Source organism: Jaculus jaculus, chromosome 10 (assembly GCF_020740685.1).
Source record: "Jaculus jaculus isolate mJacJac1 chromosome 10, mJacJac1.mat.Y.cur, whole genome shotgun sequence".
Classification (NCBI taxonomy): Eukaryota; Metazoa; Chordata; class Mammalia; order Rodentia; family Dipodidae; genus Jaculus; species Jaculus jaculus.
The window spans coordinates 100,881,571-100,903,087 of record NC_059111.1 but is presented as its reverse complement, the minus strand read 5'-3'; the positions used below and the strand labels follow the sequence as shown (position 1 = coordinate 100,903,087).

Sequence of the window (21,517 nt, the reverse complement as noted above, 5' to 3'; positions counted from 1 at the left end):
CGCCCTGAGTTTGAGGCCACCCTGAGACTCCATAGTGAATTCCAGGTCAGCCTGGGCCACAGTGAGACCCTACCTTGAAAAAAAAAAATTGTTCATACCAAATTAATTATTCAACTGAACACAACTGATCAGTCCCCCACCCCCATCAATGTGTGAAAATTATTTTCTTTAAATTGTCTAGCTGCCTTGTTGTTCTATTTTGACACTTTTAAATTTCTTCACACTTCACACATAACTGTTTGAGGACTGCTTGAGTTGCAAACTGGGCTCCTTAGAAGGAAAGATGAGAAAAGCAAGTGTTTAAGATGCTGGGAAGGGGGCTGGAGAGATTGGCTTAGCAATTAAAGGCGCTTGCCTGCAAAGCCAAAGGACCTAGGTTCAGTTCCCCCAGGACCCACGTAAGCCAGATGCATAAAGTGGTGCACGCCTCTGGAGTTCGTTTGCAGGGGCTGGAGGCCCTGGCGCGCCCATTCTCTCTCCCTCTTCTTCCTCTCTCTGTCTCTCAAATAAATAAATAAAAATTACTTTAAAAAATTTTTAAAGAGCTGGGAAGAGAAAAATGCCAGGAACAAATGATGTAGATGGACAGAAAAAAAAAAAAGATACAGGAAGGAAGTGGAAGAGGAGGAAGAAAAGAGACACGCGAGAATAGGATTATTCTGGGCCAAGGCCCATCAGCAGGCCTTCCAGGGGAGGCGGTGGTGGGTGGGGAGGTGGGGGATTCCTAGCATCCGCAGACAATCATTATCAGGGTTGGTCCAAATTAGTTCTTCCTGCCCTTGTGTGGCGATTCCTGGGCAGGGTCTGTTGGCTCCCAATGTCGGTCTGGTGGCAGCTTCTGAGAAAAGCCAGTGGAAGGAAAAAGTAACCTTCAAAGATAGAGCCCATATCTAAAATGCCCTGGCCTCCACTTTGCATGTCACTCTGACAAATCAAAGGCAACGTGCCTAAAATAAAACGGCTTCTCCCCCAGATTAGACCTTTGCCTTCTGCCTCCCCATGGTCACTCTTTCTAGAATCCTGCCTCCAGCCTTTGACTCATGCTTTGCCCATTGTGCCTGAACCCTCCGCGCCTCATGAGTCCCCCAGAGTTCTTCTTCTTACTCTGTCCTCGCTGGCTCCTTTCTCTTGGCTGTCATCACTCCTCGGGCCACGTCTTCACTGCTTCCATCCAGACATGGGTCACAGCTGCATTGTGCAGCCTGAGCTCAGCCTTTGTCCCTTACAAATGACCTTCCATGTCCACATCCCTCCTCTGGTCAGTAGCAGTGGTCTATGAATGAATTGTTTTTAGAAAGTACCCCATTGTCTTTTTAATATATGCTATTTATTTGTTTATTTGAGAGAGAGAAAGAGGAAGAGAGAGAGAATGAATGAATGGGCACGTCAGGGCTTTCAGCCACTGCAAACGAACTCCAGATGCCTGCGCCCCCTTTGCATCTGGCTTATGCAGGTCCTAGAGAACAGAACCAGGATCCTTTCGCTTTGCAGGCAAGTCTTAACCACTAAGCCATCTCTCCAGCCCTGAATTTAAATATATATAGTATTTAGGCTGGGGAAATGGCTTAGCTGTTAAGGCGTTTGCCTGTGAAGCCTAAGAACAATGGTTCGATTCCCCAGGACTCACATAAGCCAGATGCACAAGGGGGGCGCAGGCATCTGGAGTTTGTTTGCAGTGGCTGGAGGCCCTGGCATGCCCAATCTCTATTTCTCTCTATCTGCCTTCCTCTCTCCCTCTTTCTCTCTCTCACATAAATAAATAAATAAATAATACATTTTAAACATATTGTATTTCGGGCTGGAGAAATGGCTTAGCGGTTAAGCGCTTGCCTGTGAAGCCTAAGGACCATGGTTCAAGGCTCGATTCCCCAGGACCCACGTTAGCCAGATGTACAAGGGGGCGCATGCGTCTGGAGTTCGTTTGCAGTGGCTGGAGGCCCTGGCGTGCCCATCCTCTCCCTCTCTCTCTCTCTCTCTCTCTCTCTCTCTCTCTCTCTCTCTTTCTCTCTGTTGCTTTCAAATAAATAAATAAAAATTTAAAAAATATATATTGTATTTCAGGCAAGTGCCTTAACCGCTAAGCCATCTCTCCCATCCACTCTTTTCTTGAATTAGAAGGAACATACAATTTGAGCCAGGCATGGTGGCATGTACCTGATGTAGCCTCAGCTACACGGGAGACTGAAGTAGGAAGATTACTTGAGCTCAGGGAGTTTAAGGACAGTTTAGGAAAAACAAACAGATAAAAATAGGAGGCAGATTTTGGAAAGCATTAGGTGTATTCACAGAATTGGAAAAGATGACATGTGTATGGAGTTCATTTGCAGCAGCAAGAGGCCTTGGTGAACCCATTCTCTAGTTCTCTTTCTCTGCTTGAAAATAAATTAAATTTAAAAAATTTTAAAAATAAAAATAAAAAACTATCGTATTTATTTATTTATTTATTCGAGAGAAAGAGAGAGAGAGGCAGATAGAAAAAGAATGGGCCACTGCAAACAAATTCCAGACACATGTGCCACCTCGCGCATCTGGTTCACATGGGTCCTAGGGAATCAATTCTAGGTCCTCAGGCTTCACAGGAAAGCACCTTAACCACTGAGCCACCTCTCCAGCCTGAGTGAGAGGTTTTTGATTCACCCTTCCGGCCTGTGAGAAAGCCAGCCCAGCTGCCACGCATGTCTTCATTCCCCAGGGTTCCCTCGTCGTCAGCTGCCGATTGACCTACACTGCCACTCTATGTCCCGTGGCTTCAGTTGTGCACACAGTGTTCCCTCTGTGGGGTGTGCGTTCTTGCCTGTGGCTCCTACGGGACCCCCTTCAGGAATCATCCTTGGCAGCTCTCCTTGGCCTGTGAAGCAGACCCATAGCTTCCACCGGCACTTCCAAGTCTGCACCAGGCACAGCCCATCTGGAGGTGAGCATCATTGGTGGATGGCGGACTAGAGAGTATATTAACTTCTGCATCTGCATTCTAGGGGGCTGGTAGATTTAGATGCTTAACAAATTGGATTTGGGGGTGGAGAGATAGCTTAGCGGATAAGGTGCTTGCCTGCGAAGCCTAAGGACTCATGTTCAAATCTCCAGGTCCCACATCAGCCAGATGCACAGTGACACAAGCACGCAATGTGGCACATGCACACAAGGGGGAGCACTCGTCTGGAGTTGGTTTGCAGTGGCTGAAGGCCCTGGTGTGCCTATTCTCTCTCTCAAATAAATAAATAATAATAAAAACAAATTAGATCTGGTATAAATGGATTAATGAATGAATGATAGGACTCCATATTGATTAGTCATTAGAAATGACTCGCTGTCATCCCATAAAAATTCATTCCAGGGGGCTGGAGAGACGGCTTAGCGGTTAAGCGCTTGCCTGTGAAGCCTAAGGACCCCGGTTCGAGGCTCGGTTCCCCAGGACCCACGTTAGCCAGATGCACAAGGGGGCACACGCGTCTGGAGTTTGTTTGCAATGGCTGGAAGCCCTGGCGAGCCCACTCTCTCTCTCTATCTGCCTCTTTCTCTCTCTCTCTGTCACTCTCAAATAAATAAATAAAAATGAAAAAAAAATCCATTCCAGGGGCTAGGGAAATTGCTTAGTGGTTAAAAGTGCTTGCATGGGGCTGAAGAGATGGCTTGGCGGTTATGGCACTTGCCTGCAAAGCCAAAGGACCATGGTTTGATTCCCCAGTACCCACATAAGCCAGATGTACAAGGTGGTGCTTGCATCTGGAGTTTGTTTGCAGTGATTGGAAGCTCTGGCGTGCCCATTCTCTCTGTGTGTGTCTCTGTCTCTCTCAATCTCCCTCTCTCTCTCTGTCTCTCTCTCTCTCTCTCTCTCTCTTTCCCTCTCTCAAATAAATAAATAAAAATAAAATGATTTTTTAAAAAAATGTTTTAAGTGCTTGCACGCAGAGGCTGGTGGCCTGGGTTCAAATCCCTACCTACCTATGTAGAACCAGATGCAAAAAGTGTCCAGAGTTTGTTTGCAACACACACGTGAGGAAATAGATACAACTTTTTTTTTTAATTTTTTTTTGTTTATTCTTATTTATTTGAGAGTGACAGAGAGAGAAACAGGGAGAGAGAAAGAGAGAATGGACGCGCCAGGGCTTCCAACCACTGCAAATGAACTCCAGATGTGTGTGCCCCCTTGTGCATCTGGCTAACGTGGGTCCTGGGGAATCGAGCCTCGAACCGGGGTCCTTAGGCTTCACAGGCAAGTGCTTAACCACTAAGCCATGTCTCCAGCCCAGATACAACTTTTTTTAAAATTTATTTAATTCATTTGAGAGAGAGAGAACGGGTGTGCCAGGGCCTCCAGCCACTGCAAACAAACTCCAGATTCATGCGCCACCTTCTGCATATGGCTAATGTGGATCCTTGGTTATGGAACCTGGGTCCTTTGGCTTTGCAGGCAAGCACCCTTAACCGCTGAGCCATCTCTCCAGGCCCAGGTACAACTTTTAAGCAAAAAGAATCCATTCCATGGCGTTGGAGATATGGCTTAGTTGGTAGAAGGCTTGCCTAGTATAGTGGTCAGCTTCATGTTACAGGGATGAGACTCTAAATCAGCCACAGTTTATGGGAGGAACAGAATTTACTAGAGCTTACAGATCCAGGGGAAATTCCATAACGATGAAAAAAGAGAAGTCACTGCCGACAGCAAGAGAAAGGAACCCAGGCAGAGCTCCCACCGCTCTCTGCAGACTTAGGCTGGAATTTCAGATCTGCCCCCAAACACACTTTAGTGCTGGACCCTAGGATCTGCCTACAGTGACACCTCCTCCAACCAGTTGGCTGGAGATCTAAATTACCAGCTTTGATAAACTTCTGAATCTATTGGGGGACATCCACTCAAAGCACCACACACCTAGCAAGCAGGAAACCCTGGGTTCAGCCCTTGACATCACAGAAAACTAAGCATGATGGTTCACACCTGTGGTCCCAGCACTGGAGAGGTGGAGGCAGGAAGTTCAACTACATAGTATGACTGAGGCCTGGGCCGCATGAGACCCTGTCTCTGAAAATGAAATAAAGAGCCGGGCGTGGTGGCACAAGCCTTTAATCCCAGCACTCGGGAGGCAGAGGTAGGAGGATCGCCGAGAGTTCGAGGCCACCCTGAGACTACATAGTGAATTCCAGGTCAGCCTCAGCCAGAGTGAGACCCTACCTCGAAAAACCAAAAAGAAAAAGAAAATGAAATAAAGAATCTACTCTAGTAAAAAGAAGAGTCATGACATCACATCTCCCTCACATGGAGACCACCACCCTGAACAATGCCTCATGGGGCAGCCTACACCTCTCTCAGCAAGCTTGTGCCTTACCTGGCGAAAAAATGTCAAATTTCCAATGAAAGGAGAGGGCTTGGGATGTCTGATGCCCAACTTCTCCAGTCTTGAGAATGCTGACATGGAATACCTGGGCAGAAAGAAGGAAATTTTACAAAGTATACCAAGAAATGGTTGCATATATCCATGGTCTTAATCCCACTAGGAATCTGAATTAATCAGTTCTCTGGAAGTAAGGCTCGAAGATAGGTTTTCAGCTAACACATCTAGGAACTGTAGGGTAAAGGGTAGAGGGCAGCAGGGAGTTAGCAGGATAGGAGCTCAGAGAGCCTCCTGCGGAGCTGTGGGCTGCAGATCCAGATATCCGAAACCCTCAGGGTTGGAAGGTGCCTCCGAAAAAGAATGGCTCAATGCCCACCCCACCTAGAGCCCCACTGAGAAATTGTCTTTACAAATGCACCTCATGCCTCCTTAGCTCCTTGACCTCTAACTTGATCATGGACAATGGCTCAGAAAATAAGGCCAAAGGAGAAAGAAAAAAAAAAAAAGGAAGAAATGGAAGAAAATAAGCTTCCCATACATCTGTTTACTTTCTGGGCTAAGACTGACCCCCACTTCATACATGATGCATCACTCATCACATTCCATGGCCTGAGAGAGAAAAATGTGACGCAAGGATGAAGGCATGCCACGGCAAAGACACCCCATCCCCACCACTTACAACCTGCGTCAGGCTCTGACTTCCTGGCCTGCACGTATCTAAGAGGCAGGCTTCCTTTACCCTGAACCAGGAAGCATGCGTTGGCAATTGGTGTGCCACCTTCAAGGAGAGAGCAGCAGTTGGAAATGTGCAGTGTGGCTGTCAAAACGCTGGGGTTACTAGGGAATTGCAACAGTTTATGGGAACAGAGGGGCAACATAGTTAAAGTCAGCTAGCTTAGGCAAACCTGGCCATATGGCCCTGATCCCGACTCAGCCAGCCAATTAGGTCAAAAGTTCAGTTCGTTCAGAAAAATTAATGAGTCAAACTGGGTGTTTAACATCATGCAGAGATCAGCCAAATCCCAATTTAGGAACAAGGAAAAATAACAGAATAGCACTACGGTCTGGCTTGCAAGCAGGGCTGGAACTCAAAAGGCCTCTGTGGTAAGAATCACTCACTAGAAGGATGGAGTGTTTACTAGATTCTCAGGCCTTGTCCTTTCCCACCTGCAGTTGCCTCAGGAACACTGAGCATAAAAATAATAATTAAAACATTCCAAGGGGCTGGGGAGATGGCTCAGCAGTTAAAGACGCTTGCTTACAAAGCCTGTCAACCCAAGTTCAATTCCCTAGCACCCATATAATGCCAGATACACAAAGTGGCACATGTGTCTGGAGTTCATTAACAGAAGCAAGAAGGGCCTGGTGTGCCTATATTCCAATTTGCTTGCTTACTCTCTCTCTCTCTCTCTCCTCATAAATAAGTAAATAGAAACATCTCAGGGACTGGAAAGATGGCTTTACGGTTAAGGCACTTGCCTGCAAAGCCAAAGGACCCAGGTTTGATTCCCCAGGACCCATGTAAGCCAGACACACAAAGTGGCACATGTGTCTGGAGTTCGTTTGCAGCAGCTGGAGGCCCTCATGCACCCACTCTTTCTCTCTCTCTCTTTCTCTCCCCTTCTTTCTCTCTCTCAGATAAACAAATAAATAAACATTTCAGGAAAGCCTCGAATATTTAGGGAAAGGGCAGCACAATTTATGTGTGGGCTTGCCTCATTCCGAGCAATGGGTCTACAGCAGTAGCGGGCGCAGAGAAGAACCAAGCAGGGCAGGGACGTCCTCCCAGCGTCCAGGGCAAGGTTCAATGAATGCCCAGGACATCACACTTATGTCCACTTTCAAGTGTAATTAAAAGCACACTCCAGAGTCACGTGTGAATGACATACGTTAGTCATGCCAACGTTCCAAAGGCTGGCGGCAGAGTTGGCAAAAGGTATTCTTTCAAGTAGATGATGGTATTTTAAGTGACACCCCTCACACCCAAGGGGAGAGATCAAAGGAGATGCTCGGCTCACTGATCACTTTCTCTAACACCCTCAAATCGCAATCTAAGTTCACTTCATCAGGTGTTTTTATTATTATTTTTTTTTATTTTTTTTTTAATTTATTTGAGAGCGACAGACACAGAGAGAAAGACAGATAGAGGAAGAGAGAGGGAATGGGCGCGCCAGGGCTTCCATCCTCTGCAAACGAACTCCAGATGCGTGCGCCCCCTTGTGCATCTGGCTAACATGGGACCTGGGGAACCTGAGCCTCGAGCCAGGGGTCCTTAGGCTTCACAGGCAAGTGCTTAACCACTAAGCCATCTCTCCAGCCCTATTATTATTATTTTTTGCAAATTATTTTCTAAATGTAATCTCTGATGGGCAGAAAGAAATATGAAGATCTTGGGCCACGTAATTACATCTTAATTTTGTAATTAGATGCCTTGATGGTCTAATTAAAGGACAAGAAGTCTGTGCCTAATTACACATGCTAATTATTATGCAAGTCCATGCCCTCATTATGTAACCGCACTTACGAGAACACTGCCCGTGTGTCTCTGCACAAGATGCAGACATTTTCAGACATATGGCACTGGCAGAGAGGGTACTGGGCACATTTACAAACTTCACTTGTAGACTGGACTCAGGTGTGATGTGTGAGTGTGTTCAGCTGGAGACGGGCCAGGTGTAGCCAGCAGCAGCCAGAGCCTCTGCCCCTAAATCTACAGAGGAAGATCACCACCACCAGATTTGTGGGCAAAGGGGTGCAAGGGGAGATGGCTCAGTGGATAAAGAGCTTGCCACACAAGCCTGGGTACGTGAGTTCAAATCCCCATACCCCACTAAAAAAATAAAATAAATAAAAATAAATTAAAAAAGCTAGAAGCCAGGCTGGAGAGATAGCTTAGCAGTTAAGCGCTTGCCTGTGAAGCCTAAGGACTCCAGTTCAAGGCTCAATGCCCCAGGACCCACATTAGCCAGATGCACAAGGGGCGCATGTGTCTGGAGTTCTGTAGTTCGTTTGCAGTGGATGGAGGCCCTGGCATGCCCATTCTCTCTCTCTCTCTCTCTCTCTCTCTCTCTCTCTCTCTCTCTGTCACTATTAAATAAATAAATAAATAAATAAAAGCTGGAAGCCATGGGGGCTTCTGTAATCCCAGCACATTGAAGACAAGATGGGAGACAGAGTGGGCTAACGCCACAATGCACGTCCCATTTTCACTAACAAGGAGGGTCTAATGGGAGGGGGTAGGTCACAGATGAGCCTAAATAATGGTACCAAACTGCCTGTATTTACTGAAAAGAAAACTAATAAATTAAATTTAAAAAAAAAGATTCAAGATCATGTGACCAGTTGCAAACATTCTTGACATTTAATTCCATGTGCTATTTTTTAAATCACTGTGCTTGACAACCAAATTGGATTGACTTAAGTAGATCATGTGTAATATCTACTTGGAAACTTGGGAAATTTGGTCATTGAACCATAGAAAACATGGGTAAGGGATTGGGAAAAGTTATCAGGCATTATTAATAAAATGCAACCCTACCATTGCAGAAGAGGTGGCAGAAGGAATGCAAGAGCTGAAGGAAGGGTAGGACTGCTTACAGTGCAATCTTCCAGTCAGAAATTGGCCTTGATCTCCATGACCTTGCAGTTCCTAGCACTACCCTAACAAGACCCTCATAATAGGATGAAAAGATGATGACATCAAAATAGAAGAGAGACTAATGGACAAAGAGAAGGGATATGATGGAGTGTGGATTTGTGAAGGGGAAGTGGGGGAGGGAAAGGAATTATCATGGTTTATTATCTGTAAGTATGGAAGTTGTCAACAAAAAATAAAAGTAAAAAGTAACCCTAAAAAAAAAAAAAAGATGGGAGACAGATATAGGAGAACATTTTGGAAGTTTGTAGACCAGCTAGAGTGGCGAATGCAGTGGGGAACATTTGGGAGAAGAAGAGACCCTTCCTCAAAATGGAGTGGAAAGTGAAGGCCAGCCCCCAAAAGTTGCTCTCTGACCTCCACACGTGTGTGGTAGCATGAACATACATGCACTTACACATGTACATCGGATAACCTACAGACACACACACACAAAAAAGACTTGCAAAGGAGTGTCATTTTGTCTCCATCCAGCTTCCTTCTTTCCATCAGGACCACACGCTCAGTGGTCCCAGAGCCCACAGACTGCCCTCCAAATGTCTCAACAGGCTCCTAACCCCAAGCCCAGGGCCTCCACCAGTGATGGGTTGATGAGTTCATTTGGAGTGCCTACATTCTCTCTCTCTCTCTCTCTGTCTCTCTCTGCTTTCAAATAAATAATTGTTTTAAGTTTAAAAAATAAAAATTACCATTGTAACCAGGGATGTCTCTCTGTGATAGCACACTTGCCTGCCTGTGTAAGGTCCTGGGTTCAATCCCCAACACCGCAAAAAAAAAAAAAGATGTCATTGTAAAAGAAATATTTTCTCACATTAAATTGATTCATTGAGCCCTGTGCCATCCCAAAAAGTACAAGTGGCCTGGGACGGGGCTGTGCAAAGCAGGTAATATGTGATCCTTTGGAGATCAGCATGTTGTGAGAGTTAAAACAGCTTTCCTTTGACAGGAATTCATGCAAATATATCCCATCATTATGATTACAGACATCTGTCAATGTTTACATTAAGGATACTTAAGTTGGAAGATGACTACAGGAAAGTATATATAGCCTCACATAGCATTCCTTGGTTTTTATTTTTTGCAGCTAAAGCAATGATGAAATGCTACCAGGCACAAATCTTCAGTGCCCCTGGTGACAATGTCCTTTCTCAAAAATAAATGGGACCATATGCATTGTTTTCAAAATAACGTTTGAATGTGAAAGGCTGAAAATGTCCTTGAAATTTTCCTCAAAAACCCCGTCCTCTCTGGATGGACTTAATGCAGGTGTGGGGCCCACTGTTAAGGCAAAGGAGATGTTTTGGTTGAGTCTCACATTAAGGTCAAATGAACTGAGGTTTGGAGTGCAAGAAGCCTGGCTGCATGGATTCCCTCAGTGCGTGTCTTAAGCAGCCACAGGAGACCTGTCTTCTCTTTGAGCTTGTGTGGGCTTCATTCACTCCATCGTCAGCATGACCAGCATAGAATTTGCTTGATAGCTTTGAAATGGTGGGAAGTTCTCTCTCTCTCTCTCTCCCTCTCTCTCTCCTTCTTTTTTTTTTCTCTCTCTCTCAAATAAATAAATAAAAATAAAAATATTTTTTTTAAATGGACTGGAGAGATGCTTAGATGTTAAGGCGCTTGTCCCAGATTCAGTTCCCCATGACCCAAGTAAGCCACATATACAAGGTGGCACATGCATCTGGAGTTCGTTTGCAGCAGCTGGGGGCCCTGGTGCACCCATTCTCTCCCTCCCCTCCCTCTCTCTTTCTCTCTCTCAAATAAAAAATAAAAATTAAATATCTCTTAAAATGGGTTGGAGAGATTGCTCAGTGGTTAAGTCACTTGCCTGCAAAGCCAAAGGACCCACGTTCATTTCCCCAGGACCCATATAAGCCAGATGCATAAGGTGGAGCATGCATCTGGAGTTTGTTTGCAGCAGTTGAAGGCTCTGGTGTGCCCATTTTCTCCCTGGAGCCTCCCTCTCTCTCTCTCTCTCTCTCTCTCTCTCTCACTGTGTGTGTGTCTGTCTCTTGCTTCCTCTCTCTCTCTCAAATACATAAATAAAAATACAAATTGCCAGGCGTGGTGGTGCACACCTTTAATCCCAGTACTCAGGAGGCAGAGATAGGAGGATCACCATGACTTTGAGGCCACCCTGAGACTCCATAGTGAATTCCAGGTCAGCCTGGGCTAGAGGGAGACCCTATCTTGAAAAACCAATAATAATTATAATGATAAAATAAAATAAAAATATTTGTTAAAAAGAAAGAAATGGCTTAAGATGCCTTTGGCAAACAGCACTTCTCTTGGGATAATCATGTGAATGCAGAGGTGGCAGGTGACCTCGCTGTCTTGCTCTCCAGACAAGAGCAGTCCTCTGTCATCGGCCACTCTGTGCTGCCCACCTATATGGTTCATTTGCCCTTGCCAGTGGTTCTATAAAAAGTCATAGCCCATCGGAAATGACCTTTAGTGTGAACATAAGGTATGCTGGCTTTTCAAAAGGCAGATCCGGAAATGTGTGAGGAAAATTGGGGCAAAAACGCTAGAACTACCACGGAGAAAGCCTGCTCTTGCTCTCTTGTGATTCTAGTAATTTTTCCCCTGGGGATTTTTTATATATTTACAACCATGTTTTTTATTTTTTTCTTTATATTTCTAGTTTTCCACTTAACATAAGCTCGAAAAGTCTTCATTACTCATCTTACGAACATATTATGCTTTATTCAACTATCTTTATGGTTAAGTAGAGTGCTCCCCAGTTTTAGCTACCTTAAGCCATACGAATACAATGACCATTTCTGTGCATTAAGGTGTGTAAGCACTTTGAGCATGAAGATTTTCCAGACCTGAAATCCACATGTCACTAGTTTTCAACATTGTTATACAATGCCAAATGCTTTCCAGAATCTTCATTAGTCCCATTGTGCACCCTTGCTTCAACTAGTATTCTTGTAAATGTTTTTCCAAACTCGGCGGACAGGTCATTGTATCATGATGTCTGCATCGATTTTATTACTAGAGAGATAATAGGTTTTTGGTTTTTGAGGTAGGGTCTCGCTCTAGCCCAGGCTGATCTGGCATTTACTATGTAGTCTCAGAGAGGCCTCAAACTCATAGTGACCCTCCTACCTCTGCCTCCTGAGTGCTGGGGAGAGAGAATAGTTTTTGTCATCCTTTCTTACCTAAAGTATTTCCCAACTTTGAAATCTTCCCCCACTGCCCTTCTCCCTTTCTTCTTGCTTAGCATGATTTATCTAGTGTCAGTAATAACTGTCCTGCACTGAATGATTAAATAATTACTTTGGGGGCTGGAGAGATTGCTCAGTGAGTAGACTGATAACCATATAAGTATGAGGACCTGAGTTCAGATCCTAGCACCTATGTGAAAGGTGGGCATGGTAGTGTGTGCTTGTAATCACATCACTAGAGAGGCAGAAACAGGAGAATCTCTGGGACTCACTGGTTTGCTAGTCAGGCAGAATTGATGAATTCTAGATTCAGTGTGAGACTCTGTCAAAAAGCAAAGTGAGCCGGGCGTGGTGGCGCGTGCCTTTAATCCCAGCACTCGGGAGGCAGAGGTAGGAAGATCGCCATGAGTTCAAGGCCACCCTGAGACTACATAGTGAATTCCAGGTCAGCCTGAGCCAGACTGAAACTCTACCTCAAAAATAAAAAAATAAGGTGGGGGAGGGGCTGAGGAGATGGCTCAAGAGGTAAGAGCAATTACCGCTCAAGCATGAGGACCTGAGATGACCCTAAATCTGATTTCCCAGAACCCACATAAGTAGCTGGGCATGGTCATGCATGTCTGTAACCGCAGCCACATGGAGAGTAGAGGCTGGAGAATCGCTGGTGCTTATTGCCAGTCTGACTAGCAAAGCAACACGTCTGTGTTCAGCGAGAGACTTCGTCTCAGGGAAACTGACAGTTGAGCATTAGAGAAAGGGAACTCAACTTCCTCCTGTGGCCTCCATGCTCACACAGACATCTGCACACGCATGCATATACCTATGTAGTGCCTGCACACTACACCACACACATGTCACACCACACACTCTAAAAGAGGTGAGGTGAAGAGTGACTGAGGAAGACACCCAAAGCTGACCTCCACATACAGGCACATGTGCACACCCATGAGCAACACATGTATGAACTTGCATGTGCACACATGTATGCCACGCCTCTATCCACACGCTCGGACACAGAGAGGAAGGGAAATTGACAAACTCAGAGCCGCTTTGTTTAGTTCACTTGACAAACAACTTCTCGCTGTGCGGGGGAGATGGCTCAGTGGTTAGGAGCAATTCCTAGGCAAGCATGGGAGCCCAGGGCAGGCTGAAAACTGCTCGTTGGATTTCAAGGCCCCACACAGACAGAGGAGCATGTCCACACACACCCACACACCAGGACTCACAAAAGGATGGCAAGTGGGAGATCAGTAAGTGACTCTGGCTCAAGTAAGAACAGAGAAGAGCAATGGAAGGGCCACCCAATGTTCCCTCTGGCCACCACAGGTGAGTGCACCCCATTGCAGGTGAGTGCATGGGAAGCCACATGGACACATACCTGTGCATTCACACACACACCACCACCACCACCAGCAGCAGCACATTACACACAAAAAAAGAAAGAAAGAAAACAAGTAGTCACTGCCTTGTTTACTGACTTTCCATTCCACTTGCCTTTCTTTCCTCAGCCCATTCCCTCTACCCACCACAAGAGAATTGGACTCAGGTCCTCATGCTTGTAAGGCAAGCAAGTTACTGACTGAGTTATCTCCCCAGCCTTATTTCTTTGTTTGTGGTCATCCATTCATTTCTCAATACTGAGGCAGATCCAAAGGCCCCATGCATTCCTTCTACACAAGCCCTCTATACCAGCCCTAGAGTCTGTTTTGGCATCTCACACTCCTCTCCTTTCCCTGAACTCCAGCTTCCAGCCTGCCCTCTGGTCTGTAACCCCTCTCTCCATGTCAGTAGCAGCTAGACTGCCTGCCAGACACAACCTGCAAGCCAGAATGTTCATTTAGTGATGTATAATGCTGCCCCTCACCTCCCCCCCACCTCCAGGAATAAGAGTCTGATATCTCTTATTCAGAACATCTCCTCCTCACAGATAGCTGACAAGCCCAACCAATCAACAGAGAGAAGGCAGAGCCGGGTTCTATCAGAAGAGGTGCTTAGCTGGACAGCTACCTCATGGGGACCCTGGGGAAGATATCCTGCCCCCTACTGGGGTAGCCAACACAGTGTGTTTGCTGCTCCATCACATCTCCCTACTGGCTCAGATTCCAGGTGTGTCATACAACTGGAAATGCAGGTGCTTGGTCTATTCTTATCTGTTGGTCCAGTTTGTGCCAGTGCCATGCTGTTTTAGTTATTATAACTCTAAAATGCTTTTTTTATTTTTTTGTTTGTTTTTATTTATTTATTTATTTGAGAGCGACAGACACAGAGAGAAAGAGAGAGAGAGAGAGAGAGAGAGAGAGAGAGAGAGAATGGGCATGCCAGGGCTTCCAGCCACTGAAAACAAAGTCTAGATGTGTGTGCCCCCTTGGGCATCTGGCTAACGTGGGTCCTGGGGAATTGAGCCTCCAACTGGGGTCCTTAGACTTCACAGGCAAGCGCTTAACCGCTAAGCCATCTCTCCAGCCCTAAAATACTTTTTTTTTCTTACAACTTACTCTCTCATAGTAGTTTTAGAATTAATTAGCCTGGTTTTATGAAAAAAACTTTCTGTTGGGATCTTCCTTGAAGTAAATTTATAAATGGATTTAGAGATCAACAGTTGCCACACTGGTTCTTCTCATGTATAAGTGTGGTATAGTTGTCAATATTCAGTTTTCTGTTTGTGGTGGTTTGAATGTAAATGGCCCCATAGCCTCAAGTATTTTTTAAATATTTTAAAACATTTTATTTATTTACTTATTTATTTGACAGAGAAAAAGGGAGAGATGGCTCCTTCTGGAAACTTCTTGGCTGATGGCTACAACAGTTCAGCCTGTGCTTCCAGCCATCACACTGCCTTCCTCTCACTGAGAACTCCTGTGTCCCTATTGTAAGTGATACTGGGTAGGCAAGGAGTCAGATAAAAGGTACTGTTTCTCCTGGTGGTCAGAATGTGCCTTTGTGGTCAAACATCCTTGAGGCTGTCGTTTGGTTTCTTTCCTGTTATATCAGAAACTAAGGCACTGTTCCTTTCGCCACACATATGCACCAACAAAGGGTCAAAGACCCTGACTTCATTATAATATCCCTTGCATTGTGGTTTGACCTCTACCTTGTGGGCTTTTTCTACAGGATTATGGGAAGAAATACCCTAAAAGGGAGAGCTAGGGTCACCTGGGCCCAGGCATATACCTACACCTCATAAATATTCATTAAAATGTCTAAAATATACCACACAGAACCCACCATCCTTTCAGGGCAGCCCTCTCCAATCTGTCTTTAGAGTACTTGCTTGACTTCGCTAAACAACCCTCTGATTCGACTGTCGCCTCTGGACTAAATTCTTTCCTTAAGGAAGACAAGCCCTGGGGCTGGGGAGATGGCGCAGCGGGTAAAGTGCTTGTTATGAAAGCATGCAGGTCTGAGTTTAGACTCTGTGGTGGTTTGATTCAGGTGTCCCCCATAAACTTAGGTGTTCTGAATGCTAGCTCCCCAGCTGATGGAGATTTGGGAATTAATGCCTCCTGGAGGGAGTGTATTGTTGGGGGCGGGCTTAAGGGCTTTATAGCCAGTTTCCCCTTGTCAGTGTTTGGCACACCCTATTGTTGCTGTAGTCCACCTTATGTTGGCCAGGGGGTGATGTCCACCCTCTGCTCATGCCATCGTTTTCCCCTGCCATCATGAAGTTTCCCCTCAAGCCTGTAAGCCAAAATAAATCTCTTTTTCCCAGAAGCTACTCTTGGTTGGGTGATTTCTACCAGCAATGTGAACCGGACTGCAACAGACTCCCAGCACCCACATAAAACGCAGGTGGGGAGGCATGGTGGCATGTACCTGTATTAATCCCAGCTCCGGGGAGGCAGAGGCAGTGAATCACAGGGACTCATTGGGTAGCTAGTCTAGCTGACATGGTGAGCCCTAGGTTCCTTGAGAAAGCATATTTCAAAAATAATAATAATAAGGTGGGGAACAATTGAAGAAAGCATTCAAAGTTGAACTCTGGCCTCCACATGCATTTACACAAATGTGCATGTCCACACACACCCCAGAAGACAAGAACTGAAAAACATGTCCCCCACCCCCCCAGACCACAAGTTATCCTGGGCTTCCTGTTTAGACAGACAGGATGGTGCAGCCACTGGGAAGTAGGAGGTAGCCAGCTGGGAGCCCTCAACAAGGCCTCAGCTTTGGCAGCATGAATCAGCTTTGGTGCCCATGACCTACACAGTCAAGTTGGGAAGTGCTTTCCAGAAAACATCGCAATTTATTTATTTATTTTATTTTATTGTTTGGTTTTTCAAGGTAGGCTCTTGCTGAAGCCCAGACTGACCTGGAATTCACTACGTAGTCTCAGGGTGGCCTTGAACTCAAGGTGATCCTCCTACCTCTGCCTCCTGAGTGCTGGGATTAAAGGCGTGCGCCAACACGCCCAGGTAAATATTGGAATTTTTAAATTTTTTTTTGTTTTTTTAATTTTTGTTTATTTATTTGGAAGTGACACACAGAGAAAGAGGCAGAGAGAGAGAGAGAGAATGGGCGCACCAGGGCCTCCAGCCACTGCAAACGAACTCCAGATACATGTGCCCCCCTTGTGCATCTGGCTAACGTGGATCCTGGGGAATCCAGCCTTGAACCAGGGTCCTTAGGCTTCAGAGGCAAGTGCTTAACCGCTAAGCCATCTCTTCAGCCCAAATATAGTAATTTGTAAAAGGAGTCACCCAGAGGCTAGGGAGATAGCTCAGTCAGTAAAACACTTGATTTGTAAGCATGGAGACCCAAATTCAATCCCCAGAGGCGTGTGAAGCAATCCAGGCATGGTAGCACCCACTTGTAATCCCAGCACTAGGTTCTCTGTCTGATTTTAACTACACTAAACTACCCCAATCTTCCAGAAAAAAGTCAGAGCCGGGTGTGGTGGTGCACGCCTTTAATCCCAGCACTGGGAGGCAGAGGTAGGAGGATCACCGTAAGCTAGAGACCACCCTGAGACTCCATAGTGAATTCCAGGTCAGCCTGGGCCAGAGTGAGACCCTACCTTGAGAAACCAAAAAGAAAAAAAAAAAAAAAATCAGAGATGATAGATAGATGATAGGTAGATAATACAGGTGCCGGGCTAGCACAGTCAAAGTTAGGGAGGTGGGCTGGAGGGAAGGCTTCACTACTAAGTGTGGGAGGAGTTTAGGGTTTGCTGGCTCACCAATCTTGTCCAGTTGGTGAACTCCAGACCAGTAAGAGACCTCATCTCACAAAAGGTGTACAATACCTGAGGAACAATAACTAAAGTTGTCCTCTGGCCTACACACACACACACACATCCAAAGTCTTCACGGCAGGAAAAAAATCCATGAAACCACTGTTTCTTCGTGAGATTTTGTCATCGTCAGCTTCCTATAGCTGGGATGAACAGCCAAACCAGGCTCAGTTGATGGGAGGAAGGGATTGATTTCAAGCTTCCAGATCCAGCAGAAAGTCCATCAATGGCAGGAGAGGTTGCTTCCATACATCCAAGCAGAGAGAAACAACCAAATGACTAGCAAAGAAACCCAAAAGCAGCCATCTCATGACTGAGCAGCAGGTGGCAGGGACTCTGCCAGAGCTCAGACTTCTCTGTATACCTCCTGGCTGGAATTCAGATCTGCCTCCAACACGCCCTAGGGCCAGACCCCAGGATGCACCCCCAGCGAGAGCTCCTCCAGCCAGGCGATTAGGGACTCAAATTACAAGCTTTAATCAAACACCTGAGTCAATGGGGGGGGGGCATACATTCAAACTACCACCAGTCTAATGACCTTCATCTTCTGAATTCAGTCACCAGGTCTGTTACTTCCCAATTGTCTTTAAACTTAAATGCACTTTTCTCAAAGGAAACTTTATGACCCTAGGTGAACAACACCTGACGGTGTCCCCTAAAATGACATCACTCGCTGTGGTTCACAACAGCTGCAGCAAAGGCTGGACTCAAAGTTGGCTGGCCAGACATGCTCAACAGGCAATGGCAAAGCTAACTAAGCATGTGATCCTTGCAAGAAGAAATGTCACCCATCCGAGTTGAAAGTTATCGAATTTCCATAGCAGTTGCTTTCTTCTGACGATTGGGCCATAGCTTCAGAACCTGAAAATATATGGTCAATGCTGATTGCTTCCAACCAAAGCCACTTTGGAAACAAAATGAAGCCAAAACTCAGGGCCTGGGCTGGAGAGATGGCTTAGCAATTAAGATGCTCACTTGCAAAGCCAAAAGACCCAGGTTCAATTCCCCAGGACCCACATAAACCAGATACACAAGTTGGTGTGTGCATCTATCTGGATTTCGTTTGCAGTGGTTGGATACCCTGGCATGCTCATTCTCTCTCTCCCTCTCTTTCCCTCTCTCTCTCTAATAAATAAATAAAAATAAAATATTTTAAAACATCTCAGAGCCTTCCAAGGAGGACCTCACCCCAGGAAGAGAGCTTTGCCAGGCTGCCACTGTGGAAGTGCCTGAGACGGCTGCTGCTTGCAAGGGAAGGGTTGCAGGAGGCCATGGGGTATCAGCAGAGCGGAAATGCTGCAAGGAACTTGCCTGACCACCAAGTGCGTGCCTCCCTTGGGTGCCCCAAGAAAACCCAGCATTATAGAAAGAATAACTCAACACTATCTAGGACTGACACCAGTGAAGGGTGCTGGGCAAAAGGAACTGAGAAGGAAGGACGGAGGGAGGCCAAAAGCCAGGCAGCCTCAGCTTTGGCCCCACCTCCCTGCCATGGTGGGCAGCTGGCCACAGAAGGATCCTGGGGACAGTGCCCTGCCCTTCCCTGCAAGAGGAATCCAAAAAGAATGATTGAGCAAACAAGCATCACAGTGTGAATTCACACGCACAGAAAAAAGCAATAGGATGTCTCAATACCAGTTAAGTGATAAGTGTTTATGAAACTCCTGAGGTGGGTGGTGTTGAATTTGTTTTAATTTGTCTTTCTTTATTTATTACAGAGTATGTGTGTGTGTGTAAGAGAGAGAGAGAGAGAGGCAGATAGACAGAAAAAGGGCACACCAGGGTCTTCAGCCACTGCAAACAAACTACAGACACATGTGCCACCTTGTACATCTGGCTTACGTGGGTCCTGGGGAATTGAACCTGGGTCCTTTGCTTGGCAGGCAAACACCTTAACCGCTAAACCATCTCTCCAGCCCAGTGGTGTTGATTTTTTAAGGACTGGTTCTCTGTCTGACTTAAACTATACTAAACTACCCCAATCTTCCAGAAAAATCAGAGATGATGGATAGATGATAGGTAGATGTTTGATAGCTAGATACAGGTGCTGGGCTAGCACAGTCAAAGATAGTTAGGTAGTTGGGCTGAAGGGGTGGCTTGGCAGTTAAGGCACTCACCTGCAAAACCAAAGGACCCAGGTTCAATTCTTCAGGACCCATGTAAACCATATGCACAAGGTGGCTCATACTTCAGGAGTTTACAGCGGATGAAGGCCCTGACATGCTCATTCTCTCATTCCCCCCCTCCCAAATAAATAAAATTTTAAAAGATAGGTAGTTAGAAGGTAAATGATTGATAAATAGAAGATATAGGTAGATGATAGATGTTTGATAGATAAATAGATGATAGAAGGGTGGATAGATGATAGCTGGAGATAGATGATTGGTAATAGGAGATAGATTAGAGAGCCTTTCACTCAAGTATCTCTTCTATGATTAAGAGGGAGGAAAAAACATGTTAAAGACTGTTAGCTTAGCTAGATGTATAAATACAAGCATACTTAAGTATATTTAAACTTTTTGTTTTGTTTATTTAATTTTTTTATTTTTATTTATTTATTTGAGAGCAACAGACAGAGAGAGAAAGAGGCAGATAGAGAGAGAGAGAGAATGGATGTGCCAGGACCTCCAGCCACTGCAAATGAACTCCAGATGCGAGCGCCCCCTTGCACATCTGGCTAATGTGGGTCCTGGGAAGTCGAGCCTTGAACCGGAGTCCTTAGGCTTCACAGGCAAGCGTTTAACCACTGAACCATCTCTCCAGCCCTTGTTTTGGTTTTTTTGAGGTAAGGTCTCACTCTAGCCCAGGGTGACCTAGAGTTCACTGTATAGTCTCAGGGTGGCCTCGAACTCACAGCAGTCCTCCTACCTCTGCCTCCCGAGTGCTGGGATTAAAGGCATGCGCCACCACGCCCAGCTTTATTTGAACCTTTTTTTTTAAATACGCAACATTTTATTAAGTAGAAACTTTGTGAGGGAACATCATGTGTTGGCACCATCATTTTCTTTCCTCTTTGCCCCCATTCCACTGAGGGCCCTCCTTAGTGGGATTGCTGGTATTCACCAAGCTGTTTCCATCACCCAGACAGCTAGCTGTGGGGTCAGGGCTGGAGGCCCAGTGTAGTAGCCCAAGGTCCCCGGAGCTGGGGAATTTGGCTCTTAAATAGAATGTTAGCTTGCTAGCTCCTGTGAACTCTCTCCTCCCTCAGTCCCCCAGCATGGAGTTCTGCGACCCCACCCTGAGAATGCAAAGGGAAGAAAGTCACATGCACATTGGGCATTCTAGGGACACAAGGCACAGAGCTGAGCTTTGCAGTCACCACAGATCAGCAGGGGCATCATCACCACAAAACTATTTAAAGGACCTCCAAGAAAGGTCAGGGCTGAGACCCAGGCCCTGGAGGCCACATCCTCTCTCTGTCTGCCAATTAGCAGGCTGGGCCTTGCAGAGAACCACGCTTTCAGGTAGTGGCTTGTTTAAGTAATTGATGATGTTGTCCTCATTGGGGAATCTTAGCACATCAAAAAGCTGTTGAGAAGCCAAAATTCACAGAAAGTCTGAATTAATCACTTTGTCAAGCTCAACAAAGGCCCTCTTGCTTTGCTAATAATCCCGGATGAGGTAGCCGTCCTCCGTTAAAGAATGAAGCTGGGGGCCTTTAATTAATGTTTCAAAGGGCCAAAGCTTTTTTTTTTTTTTCTTTCTTTATTTGTACAAAAATGGTGGAAAATGCAAGTAGACTAGGTATTTCCCAAGCCTCTCAGGTGCAGGGAGAGTGGAGATCTGGCTCCACTGAAGCTCACAGAAGAGGATCTGGAGGCCTTAGTGGGCCACACGGTCAGTGTGCTGTTGTATGGGCCTGAGGAAGTTAGGCCCTGGCATTTCCACCTGCCGCAGACTTGGCTTCGGAGACACCACTGGAGATGACACCCTTCCCCCACACTGCTGAGTCAGCCTGGCCAAGCAGCCTGTCAGCCTCCTGTCTGGCTGATCTGATCCCTGGTCATCTTTCCTAAGGTCCATTTTCCATGCAGTCAGAGCCTCTCCAGGATGCTGACAGCCCTTCACATCCATTTTCCCTCCACCTTGTCCCTCCTTCTACCTCTCAGGGCCTTTGCCTGGCACCTGGTTT

At 46.0% G+C, this 21,517-nt stretch overlaps 1 protein-coding gene across 1 annotated transcript in view; it reads right to left on the bottom strand.

Moving 5' to 3' along the window:
• Tbxas1 (thromboxane A synthase 1) overlaps window positions 1-21,517 on the bottom strand; it is a 240,363-nt gene that overhangs the window by 188,457 nt on the left and 30,389 nt on the right. The window contains exon 2 of the mRNA XM_045160556.1: window positions 5,322-5,415. Coding sequence (XP_045016491.1) covers window positions 5,322-5,415 — 94 coding nt within the window. The remainder of the gene's footprint in view (window positions 1-5,321; window positions 5,416-21,517) is intronic.